Source organism: Carcharhinus amblyrhynchos, chromosome 24 (genome assembly GCF_965287045.1).
Source record: "Carcharhinus amblyrhynchos chromosome 24, sCarAmb.v2.hapA, whole genome shotgun sequence".
NCBI classification, from domain to species: Eukaryota; Metazoa; Chordata; class Chondrichthyes; order Carcharhiniformes; family Carcharhinidae; genus Carcharhinus; species Carcharhinus amblyrhynchos.
The window spans coordinates 22,906,872-22,919,193 of NC_137347.1; the positions used below are offsets into that span (position 1 = coordinate 22,906,872).

A 12,322-nucleotide genomic window follows, 5' to 3' on the forward strand; every position below is an offset into this window, starting at 1 on the left:
GCTGGCTGCTTTTCCGAGGTAGCGGTAAGTGTAGATGCAGTTATTGGATGGAAGGCTGGTTTGCATGATGGACTGGGCTACAACTCTTCATAGTTTCTTGTGGTCTTGGTCAGAGCAGGAGCAATACCAAGCTGTGATACAACCAGAAAGGTTGCTTTTGATGAGGGGTACACGTCGTGTCTTGTAGCCATTTAATAGTTAATGGCTGATGGTACAGTACCGAGGGAGTGCTGCACTGTCAGACGTGTCGTATTTCAAATGAGACATTAAACTGAGGCCTGGTCTGCCCCTCAAGTGGATGTAAAACATTCATGGCACTATGGCAATGAAGACAGGGATGTTCTTCCCTTTGTCCTGGCCAAAAGTTATTCCTTAATCAACACCACATTATTGTGTAGAAATTGACGCAGTTTTTCTTACGTTACAAGTGTCATGAAATAAATTCAAATCTTTCTTTATGATAAGATATCACTCAGTTACTGTAAGGTCTGTCATGAATTGAATATATACAAAGTACATATAAAACTGAGGAGGAGCTGGGTGAAACATAAACAAGTGTTCAGGAGTCATTTATCTCTATCTCTACTAGTTGGTTAATGCTGGCAGGGATGTCAGGTAACAACATCTGCTGCTATGGGGAATGATGTGTGGCATGGGCGAGTGGCCTCAGGTGCTTACAAAGACAGCACAGTGGTAAGCATTGCTTCCCTTCAGTGCCAGGGATCTGGATTCAATTCCGGCCTCAGGTCACTGCCTGTGTGGAGTCTGCAAGTTCTACCCATGTCTGTGTGGGTTTCCTCTGGGTGCTTCGGTTTCCTCCCGCAGTCACAAAGGTGTGCACGTTAGGTGGATTGGCCAAGTTAAATTGCCCTTTAGCGTCCCAGGATGTATAGGTTAAGGGGATTAGTGGGGTAAATGCATGAAGTTACAGGAAAAGGGCCTGGGTGGGAACCTCTGTCGGAGAGTCAGCATAAACTTGATGGGCTGAATGGTCTCCTTCTGCATTGTAGGGATTCTATGATACTAGTGAACCAGCTGGGTTTTCCAACAATCGACAATAGTTGACAGTAGATTCTTACTTCCAGATATTTTTTATTGAATTCAAATTTTACCAGCTGCCATGGCAGGATTCGAACCCAGGTCCCCAGAATATTAGTTGGTTTTCTGGATGAATAGTCTAGCGATAATACCACTGGCCATTGCCTCTCCATAACTGAGGCCTGTGGTGGGGCTGACGATGTCTACCTCCTACCCAGTTTTCATACTAATGACGATTCCAGAGGAAGTTGCCTCCAATAATATTGCCAAACTGTGCCCGCTGCCAGCAAGTGCGGGCTCAGAACATCCGCGATGTTAGAATTCCAACATTCAGGGTAAAATTCAGACCATACAAAGCATTTGAAATGTACTCCTGCCAAAACAGATGAAAATATTAATTCGCCAGCAAACAAATATGCACCAAACCTCACTGCCAGGAACAAAAGGTCTCTTTTATTTGAAACTCTAATTGGAATAGTTGCATTGGGACCTCACGGATGTTGATCCTCAGGTAACTGAAATTTCCAAATGGCTCTGAAGCAGAGTTCCTCCGGTCGATTGATTTTGGATGCCTCGAGCTGGTGGCTGTCTGTCACTCCTGGCTATTGTGGGACCCAGTTGAATAGTAATGTCATAAACAAGCCGAAGCGAGTGAATGATCAGCAGAATCTGGTCGTTTGCCACATGATCATCATGAAAGGAATAAAGCGCGTAGTAGATTTTAATTTCAATAAGGTTACACATGACTGGTTTTATTACAGCTCGGACTTCATTATGCTGACGGTAAAGCAACAGATGTTGTGTATGCTTTGTGCAATAAACACTCTGAAGAGCTTCACTTGGATTTGTTTGGACATAGCTGGATGGTTCTGCAATATTTTCACAGCTATCGATTTGTGCATCAGTCATGAACAAATAATTCCTGTGTTTCTTTTTGTAAAAATCACACTCTGCAGACATCAGGACAACCCTTGAAATTATATTAGTGTTGGCAGGTCATTTCATTAGTAGAAGTATGACAGAGCTTCGAGTCCATCAAATAATATTATCTCATTCTAAAGTTAAAATCATAAGAATTAGGCCCCTTGAGCTTGTTCCAAGATTCCATATATTCATATCCAATCTTAGGCCTCAACTTCACTTTCTCACCCACTGTCCATACCCCTTGATTGTCTTAAACCGTAAGAATGTACTTACCCAAGTTTTAAATATACTCGACAATGGAATGTCCACAACCTATTTTAGATTTCCCAGCAATGAGGGAACATCCTCTCAGTGTCTACCTTTTTAAGCCTCTTCAAAGTCTTGTAGGTTTCATTGAGAAAACCACTCATTCTTCAAAATCCAGAGAACATAGGCCTGATTTACTCAGCGCCTAATGATAGAACAACACACTAATCCCAGGAAAGAGTCCCAGTGAACCAGTGCTTAACCCCCTCCAGTGCAAGTATATCCCTCCATAGATATGGAGAACAAAACTCCATAGCACAGTAGTCCAACTATGGTCTTAGAAAAACCCTGTGCAGTTGTAGCAACACTTCCTTACTATTGTATTCCAAATCCCTTGCAATAAAGACCAACATATACTAATTGCCTTTCCTAATTGCTTGTTGTCACTGCACACTAACTTTCTGTATCCCCTTGTACAATTACATCCAAGTTTCTCTCAACATTTCATAGAATCATAGAATCCCTACATTGCAGAGGGAGGCCATTTGGCCCATCGAGTCTGCACCAACAACAATCCAACCCAGGCCCTACTCCTGTAACCCCACATATTTACCCTCCAATCAATTTACCCACATATCTTTGGGCTGTGGGAGGAAACCAGAACAGCAGGAGGAAACCCATGCAGACATTGAGCAAATGTGCAGCCTCTACAAAGACAGTGACCAAAGGCCAGAATTGAACCCAGGTCCCTGGCACTGTGAGGCAGCAGCATCTAACCACTGTGCTGCCATGCCACCATTTAGATTTAGAAGTTTCATACCATTTAAAAAATATTTCACAATTCAAATCTCATGACCAAAGTGAAGAACCTTACACTTCTGCACATCATAGCCTATCTGCCATCTTGTTGCCCAGTCACTTTACCCTGTTTAGCCCAGAGTACCAGTGATTATCCGTTGGATCCACCTATAAAAAAGAGTTCATTTGAAATACTTCTTTCAGTAGCTGAGAATGTTAATGTGTCACCTGCTCCCCAGAGATAATCATAATCAGAATCCTCTAACATTTCAGTCCAAAATTCCCAGACTCACCCAAATGGATACTTTAATTATAAAGGGAGCATTGATCAGCGTGCAAAAAATAATAATTCTTCCATTTTCTTTTCTCTCTAATAGGTTTACGTTGGTATTAACTGCCTCAGTACAGACTTCTCCTCACAGAAGGGAGTCAAAGGTCTTCCCCTGAATCTCCAGATAGACACCTATGACTGTGAAGCCAAATCAGACAAGCCTATTCACCGGGCCGTCTGTCAGATCAAAATATTTGTGGACAAGGTACAGTTTGATCTGCGCTTGTGGTGTCTTAAAAGCTGCTGTGTTTGGATGTTGATGTCTTGTGGCATGATCTTATAGAATGATCTTATTAAAACAAAAAGACCTTGAGGGGACTGGATGGGGTGGATAAAGGAAGGATGTTTCCTCTTGTGGGGGTGAAACCAGAACTGAGGAACATAGTTTAAGAAGAAGTAGGCTCCCCTTTAAGGCAGATGAGGAGATGAGGAGAATTTATTTTCTCTCAGATGGGCATTAGAATTCTCTTCTTCAGAAGGTAGGCTCTTTAAATGTATTCAAGGCTGATAGACTTTAGTTAGGCAAGGGAGACAAGGTTAATGCAGGGAGCAACATGAAGTTAAGACCACAGCCAGATCAGCTATAACTGTAATGAATGGTGGAGCAGGCTTGAAGGGCTAATGGCTTATTCCTGCTTCTGAGTCCTATGTCCCATAATTAGCAAAGGTCAAGAAATATAGATAAGAAAAATAAAAAGTGGATACATTGTGGGAAAAAAAAAAGTTTCAGATATTAACAAAAAGAAAGTGGTGATTGTGGCTGATCATAGTTTAATTCCCAGTAAGCATCAAACGACAGCACAAATATGCCCTCTCTTCAGTCCTGATTGGTACAAAATTGTTAGCCTGGCTCAGTGACACGCTAAGGATAGTTTAGAAAATAAAAATGTTCATTAAAAGTTGCTCTTCTGAGTTGGAGATTAAAAAAAATTGACAGAATATCAAGAGCATTAGTATGAAGGTGACAATAGTATAATTTGTATGAAAATTTATTTTAATATTTTGTTCACAGAAAACAATCCATTAAGTTTCCAATGGCTACGTTCTAATATTGTGAGCATTCTAGTTAGTTGCCAATGCCAAACTGGATTTGGTAAAGGATTGATGTATTGCGTCATTAATTTTCGTGCAATGACAAACTGTAGATCATATTTGTAATTGGGTTTATTCAACGTTGTGGCTTATTATGGGCAAGAGCCATAAGTTCTATCTTTTTATTGCAAAGAGTTAACATTACGGGAGAAAATATATCCTGTTCTCTTCCCTGTCTGAAACCCCTATTGATGCCAGTGGATAAAGATAATTTTTTCTCTTTGTGCATAAGATGAATCTCTGATAAAAAGAAAATGTTCTGCCATTGCTGCAATGAAAACAATCTCAGTGATAGGAATATACATTGCACAACTGAAATGCCAAAACCTGCAAAATAAATTTTTTCAAACACTTTGGGTGAGTGCAGTTGAGGAATGCCCCCTGACTTGTGCGCTTATAGCCTGAGTGATTGAGTTAAGTCAATTCTTTGGAACGTGATTACTCCATTGAAACTGATGAAATGATAAGCGGAAAGTGCTGGAAAAAGTCTGTAGGCTTCTCATCAGTTCATGTCCTGAGTGGGCAAGTTCGAAATAAAAACCTGGCTATCAGAATCTGTTTCTAGGCTCTATGCTTTGCAGACCATGGGCGGGATTTTCCAGCCATGCTCACCCCAAAATCAGAAAATCCCACCCGAAGTCAATGGACCTTTCCATTATCCACCCCTCTCCTGCTACGATTCCTGAGACGGATGTGATGGGAAAATTTCCCCCCATCTCTGGAAGGTAAACCTTTTCTAGGCAACACATGAGACCTCTAACCTAGTCATTTAAAACTTGACTTGATTTGATTTATTATTGTCTCATGTATTAGGATACAGTGAAAAGAGTTGTTTCTGGCGCGCTATACAGCATACCGTTCATAAAGTACATAGGGCAGAAAGAAAGAAAAGGGTGCAGAATGCAATTTGACAGACACAGATAGGGTGAAGAGAAAGATCAGCTTAATATATGATTAGACCATTCATGGTGACACAGTGGTTAGCATTGCTGCCTCACAGTGCCAGAGAGCCAGATTCAATTCCGGCATTGGGTGACTGTAGAGTTTGCACATTCTCCCTGTATCTGCGTGGGTTTCCTCTAGATGCTCCAGTTGTCTCCCACAGTCCAAACATGTGCAGGTTAGGTTGATTAGACATGCTAAATCACCCTTCAGTGTCAGAGGGATTAGCAAGATAAGTACACGGGGTTAAGGGGATAGGGCCTGGGTGGGATTGTTGTTGATGCAGGCTCGATGGGCCGAATGACCTCCCTCTGCACTGTAGAGATTCAATGAAAAGTCTGATGACATCAGGGACAAAGCTGTTCTTGAAAATGTTGGTACGTGATCTCAGACTATTGTATCTTTTTCCTGATGTTTATGTTTATAATGGTAAGTGAGGCACCCGCTTTCTCAACAAGTGATCAAATCCATGTTGTCATAGGTTAGACGGGTACATAGCGTTACTGTTACAAGTGGGAAAGTTATGAAAGAATGATTTCACGAAGTTAGGAGTGCATTAGTAGGTGTTTGACTGTATTTTTACATTGATTGGATGATGGGTGAATGCAATTGAAAGGCTTGTAGTCCTTAGCGGCACTGAGTTAGCAATTCAGCCCTGGTAAGAAAGTGCCATCTTGTTGACTGCAATGGCTGTGGAGTATTCCATAAAACTTGCACTGGCTGAAGAGCCATTGTTATAATAAACCTCTCGTGTCCTACAGAGGTCTTTGGCGTAAGTGTGTTTTTCTTTTCCGCTGTGAATAATGGTAAAAAATGAAAAGAGATAGGATCTCTTTTAAAACCCGAGCTAGGATTAGTGAAAGATATGTAATATATACCTGAGGCATCAACCATCACAAAATAACAGATGGAGCTGAAATGGAATGTGACAGTGAAAGAGAGAATGGGTGAGAAAGAACTCCTTGGAGTTTAAGGTACGCCCAAGGTGTAGAAACAGTCTGTTTTGTTTATCCGGTGATATGGTATGTGGACCTAAACACCACCCTTATATTTTCAAAAACCGTGTAAATGCAAGGGTTTGGAAATGAATAACAATCTGATAGTTTGTCTCCTGACCAGATACTTTGCATAGACAGTAAATAGAATCAGTTAGATGAAACTGTTAGGAGCACTAGTCTATTTTTCTCTAGTGCATTAATCAGATTAAAGTGATAGATTAGCAATGCCTAAAGAAGGTAAAGAGATCAATTGGATTGCTACAAAAAGATGTACGCAATGGGTGCTCCCCAGGGCAGAGTATGGGGACCACTGCTTTTTTCAGATATATCAATGGCCTCGAATTGATATGATACATTATAATATTAGCATCTGCAGATGACATGAAACATGCAAATGTAGTAAAGTGAGGCTAATAATAAAAGACATCAAGAGGTCATACCATAGAATCATTTCTGGCCGCACCCGCATTTAAAACAGACCTTTCCGTGGTCCACCTCTTGTTTCGCTCCGATTCCCATGGTGGGCGGAACAGAAAATTTGTCCCATAGAATCCCTTCAGTGCAGAAAGGCCATTCGGCCCATTGAGACTGCACTGACAACAATCCCATTCATAACCCACATACTTACCCTGCTAGTCCCCCTGACACTAAGGGACAACTTAGCATGGCCAAATAACCTAACCCACTCATCTTTGGACTGTGGGAGGAAACCGGAGCACTTGGAGGAAACCCACACAGGCAAGGGGAGAACGTGCAAATTCCACACAGACAGTGACGCAAGGCCGGAACTGAACACGGCTCTCTGGAGCTACGAGGCAGCATTGCTAACGACTGTGCCACCCCATAAATAAAAGTAAAATACCTCGGATGCTGGAATCTGAAAAAAAAACAGAAAATACTGGAAGGGCTTGACAGGTCTGGCAGGGAGAAAATAGAGTTAATATTTTGAGTCCATCTAACTCTTCTGGAAGTCAAACCCACTGATGGGAATGGAAAATCTGTCTATTGTGTTCAATTCTGGAACCATGAGACTTCAAGGATGCAGAAGAGATTTGCTGGACTGGTGACAGGGATGACGGACATCAGTTATGTATAGAGTCTGAGGGCATTCTTAGAATAGAGAGAGATAAGAAGAAATTTGTTGGAGGTGTTCCAAATCCTGAGTGGATTTGACTGAGTAAATAAAAAGAAATGATTTCCAGTAGCAGATGAGTCAGTAACCAAAGCAACAAGTGACGAGCAAAAAAACTGGAGGTGACAGAAGGAAACATTTCTTTACAGGGTGAGTTGTTACAATCATTTCACAAAGGATACAGGGTTAAGGTGACTCACAAATTCTGGAATCGCAGGGACAGATTCACCACTAATATTCAAAAGCAAGATAGATAAGTGCTTTAAAGGAGCAAAGTTAAAGGGTTATGGGGAAAGAGCAGAGAAATAAGATTAATTGGATATCTTAACCAAAGAGCTGGCACAGGCATGGCGGACTGAATGGCCTATTGTATTGTATTGTGTTGCATCATTGTTTGATTCTACAAACTGGATCCGCCAACAGGAAATACAGTGTGTGGATTCTTTGAGAATGATGATGTAGCATTTGGTTATTAGTACTTTGTAGAAACACAGAAACAAGGAAAATAGAAGCAGGAGTAGACAATTCAGCCCTTTGAGCTTGCTCTGCAATTCATTATGATCATGGTTGATCATCAAAGTCAATGTCCTGATCCCATCTTCTCCCTGTATCCCTTGATCGCTTTAGCCTCAAGAGCTATATCTAGTTCCTTCTTGAATTCACACAATGTTTTGACCTCAACTACTTTCTGTGGTAGTGAATTCCACAGATCTAATTCCTTCTTGAAATCCCACAATCGCCCCGCTGGTCATGGAATCAGAGCGGCGAGGGGCGGACAACGAAAATGTCCATTGACCTTGGCGGGAATTTCTGGTCTCACTCAAGCAAGGTTGTAAAATCACACCCAATGTTTTGACCTCATCTACATTCGGCGATAGTGAATTCCATACATTCGCCACCCTCTGGGTGAAGAAGTTTCTCCTCACTTCAGTACTAAAAGATATACCCCTTATCCTCAAACTTGTTCAGGACTCTCCCACCATCAGGAACACTCTTTCTCAATCTACTCTTTCTAATCCTGTTAGAATTTTATAAATTTCTATGAGGTCCCCCTCACTCTTCTAAACTCCAATGAATATTATCCTAGCCGACTCACTACTGCTTATACTGCTGTTACAATTAACTATTTCAATTTTACACAAGGAAGCAAGTTGCTTCCTGTTAACAATTTAACTTGAAGCTCACAATCTGAGAGTGACTCCATATTCTTCTTCTGTCCTTTGTTCCAGGGTGCTGAGAGGAAAATGAGAGATGAAGAACGCAAACAGTCAAAAAGAAAAAGCAAGTTCCCAGATTCCACCACGGACAGTAAGTAAAACACTGTCTGGAATTCTCCGATCTTGTATGCTTCACCTTTACAGTCAGCACTTGGTCAAATCTCCATTCACTGCAGTAGGATCAGGTAATGCCAGCCACAAGCGAGGTCGGAGAATTCCAGCCACTGTTTGGGATGGCATTACAAAACCCTACAAAATAAAGTGTATGAAAATCCTAATGGCACAAGACTCTACCTCCAGCACAACAGACGCGGAGCAAAGTCAAGAATGTACAAAATATATGCTCTGTCCTGAATAGGAAATACTGAACTTGAAGAACTCAAAGGAGGATAAGATTAAATTCTCTGTGAAATATCAGGAGAAAAATCACTTTTTTTTTAAAACAGCAGGGTTCTAATTCAGAAAATGATAAAAATACACAGTAGGTTAGTCAGCCATCAGTAAAGAGAAATGTATATCCTTCAACGGACTAATGGCAAAGAGATGAACAGACATTTTAGTGACATTACAAAATAGAGAAAAAAAAGTGGAGCAAGAGACGGGGAAAGATGGAATACACAGAGGGAGTAAATGCATCATTAAACCTAAGAACTCCTCAGTTTTCTCTGACAACCCCATTTCCCACAGAGCTTCTGAAATTTGGTACAGTGCTTAGCGCTGCTGCCTCACAGCACCAGGGACCTGGGTTCAATTCCCAGCTCGGGTCACTGTGTGTGTGGAGTCTGCATGTTCTCCCCGTGTCTGCATGAGTTTCCTCCGGGTGCTCCGGTTTCCTCCCACAATCCGAAAGATGTGCCGGTTAGGTGCATTGACCACGCAAAATTCTCCCTCAGTGTATCCAGACAGATGCCAGAGTGTGGTGACTGGAGGATATTCATAGTAACTTCATTGCAGTGTTAATGGAAGCCTATTTGTGACAATGATAACGAAACTTAAATCTCTCCCGTTTCTTTCAAACGAACTCTGCATCCTGCCCTTTCCCCGGTTGTTTGTTCTTATCCCTCCCCTTCCTCTCACATCAGTAGAGTCCTTCTTGTTTTCACTTTCTGTTCAATTCGCAGCTCCCCTTCAACGATTTTCACTGTACATAAAATGCTCCCACAAATTAAGCATGTTTTCCTCAGCTTTCTCTGTCTTTCAAAGGGCCTGGTTCCCTGAAAAATACTCTTGCTAAATCTTCCACCATCCCCACTTCCAGCTATCCTTGTAGTGGTGCCCTCCCCTGCAGACACAGCAGGTGCAATGTCTGCCTATTTCCTTCTGTCACATCATTGCCCAGTGTCTCAAACACTCTGTCCGTGTGCTCACACAAACCTTCTCAACCTTACCTTCTGACCACCTCCAAACTGGGAAACCCAAATGGAGTTTTGCTGAATATCTTCGTTACCCTAAACTGCCCGTGTCTCTTCACCTTAACAATCACTTTTCCATTTCCAACCTGACATCCAAATGTTTCCTGCTGCAACTCCAACGTAAGATTCAAAAGCCACAATCCTCGATGGGTCAGGGACAGAAGTGGAGGTGGGCAGGACTGTCCCGTGTGCCGGTTTCCATTCTGCCCCCCAAACCGGGCCTGAAATGAAGAATATCAGGGGGTGGGGGGTTGGTGGTGGAGGTGGTGGTATGGTGATGCTGGTAGGGTTTTCAGCCCTGACAGAGGGTTAAACCGATTCAACTAATTAATGGCAACCTGAAGCCACTGGAGGAGGCCAGACGGGATTTTCCAAAGATGGCCTCTAAGTGCACATGGGTGGCAGAGGCTAACTTAGCCGCCTGGAGGTGGCTTCCTGACTCCAGGCCTAGAGGCCCTCCCTGCACTGCCAGGCTGCTGCAGCAGCCATAGGTTGCCAATTGGACAGGGCTCCAGAGAGGGCCCCCCACCTCCAACCTCACTCCTGTCCTCAGACCATAGTATGGCCTTGCTACAAATATCATTTTTTATGTTAAATTTAATATAGTTGGAATGACGCTGCAATGTCACGAAAGAGGATTTGCTAATATGTTAAAGATAATCATTTTAATATGTGCTCATGCTAATATATATGCCGACAGGGGAAGTTATGAAGTGTCATGTGATTCAATTCTCTTGCACAGTGTTGGCTGAAACAACAAGTTGCCATTGAAGCTTTGTGCTCAAACTTTCTTCCTGCCCTTCAGCTTCTTGTATGTCAACCTAGAAAGTAATAATACAACTGGCATCTCCATTCTGAAGCATCCTCTCCCTCAATTAACTGCCACGGCATCCAATGGCTGCCTTCAAGCTATAAATCCTCTGGCCCTCTAGTTTCAAGAGCCCGCTCACCGCCTTTAATTGGTTAGCAACTGCTAATTAGTCCCTCTGAGGAAAATCATGTTGAATGACTCTTTTCCCACCCACTTTCAGTCTCCTAACCCCCGTTTCAGCCTAACCGTGAGGTTCACTAGCTCACAGGAAAAATCCTGCCTCTTATCTATCTTGTCTTAACTGCGATTTTCATAGAATCCTGACCATTCGGCCCATCGAGCCTGCACCGACAACAATCCTACTCAGGTCCTATCCCTATAACCCCCCCCCCCCCCCCCCCCCCCCCCCCCAGTATTTATCCTGCTAATCCCCCTGATGGGTCAATCAACCTAACCCGGACATCTTGGGAGTGTGAGAGGAAACCGGAGCACCCGGAGGAAACCCACGCAGAGACGTGATGCTGGCAGCTTCAAACCCAGCTGCACTCTTCATAGCAGTTGTTGCTTGCGATGTCGGAAGGGCCTGGCAATTTCTGGGAGGAGGGTGATAGTTTTCAGGATTCGGAGCCAGCTGTAACCTGGGATCTCAACGTATGATCATTCTTCATCCTCTTGTCTCCTGGGATTCTCCTTTTTGGTTAGAATTCAATTTCTGCCGCAAGCACATTTTTTACATTTTTCCTCTTCTTTTGTTTGTTTATTTTGCAAATGTTTGTTCTGCATGTGACCCTCCTTTGCCTTTTCAACCCTTTCCCCCATTATTTCCACATTCTTTTGCTCTTTCTATATGTCTGTATTATCTTTTATATCACTTATTTTCTACTTGACACCTTTCAGGCTAGTTAATTCATTAACTACCTTGCTATATGTCCTTTTCCTCTTATCTTCTACCATTATTTCCTCTCCAACTTCTTAACTTTACTAAACTTACTCTTTACTATTTAATCTTCAGTCTGATGAAGAGTACATCCCACAATATTACGTACCCTGCTTTTTCTCATTATAGATACTGACTGACCTGGTTTGTGTTTTGCATTATATTTCACTTTCATTTTGGGTTTCTAGGAGATACATTTTTTGTTTTTAATTTTTTTACTGTGGGATTCTCACTTGGAGTAGCCATAAGGACTCTGGTGTTTGAAACCCAGATTTCCCATTTGTGCCACTGGGGATATTCCTCCCGAGATGAAAGCATTTTGCAAAGTACAGCTCTGGTTGACACGGCAAGTCCAGTCAGAGTGAGTGAATGGTAGATTAGATTGATTTGAAAAATTTGGAAGGAATGGACTCCATGCTCCTGATATTCTCAGAGAGGCGGGCA

The 12,322-nt window shown here is 42.4% G+C and overlaps 1 protein-coding gene across 2 annotated transcripts in view; it reads left to right on the plus strand.

The window, feature by feature from the left end:
- The window catches only part of LOC145357838 (grainyhead-like protein 3 homolog), a 98,170-nt gene that overhangs the window by 61,455 nt on the left and 24,393 nt on the right, over window positions 1–12,322 (plus strand). For both annotated transcript variants that reach the window (XM_080211373.1, XM_080211374.1), the window contains exons 9-10: window positions 3,384–3,542; window positions 8,731–8,809. In XM_080211373.1, the coding sequence (XP_080067499.1) occupies window positions 3,384–3,542; window positions 8,731–8,809 (238 nt within the window). The remainder of the gene's footprint in view (window positions 1–3,383; window positions 3,543–8,730; window positions 8,810–12,322) is intronic.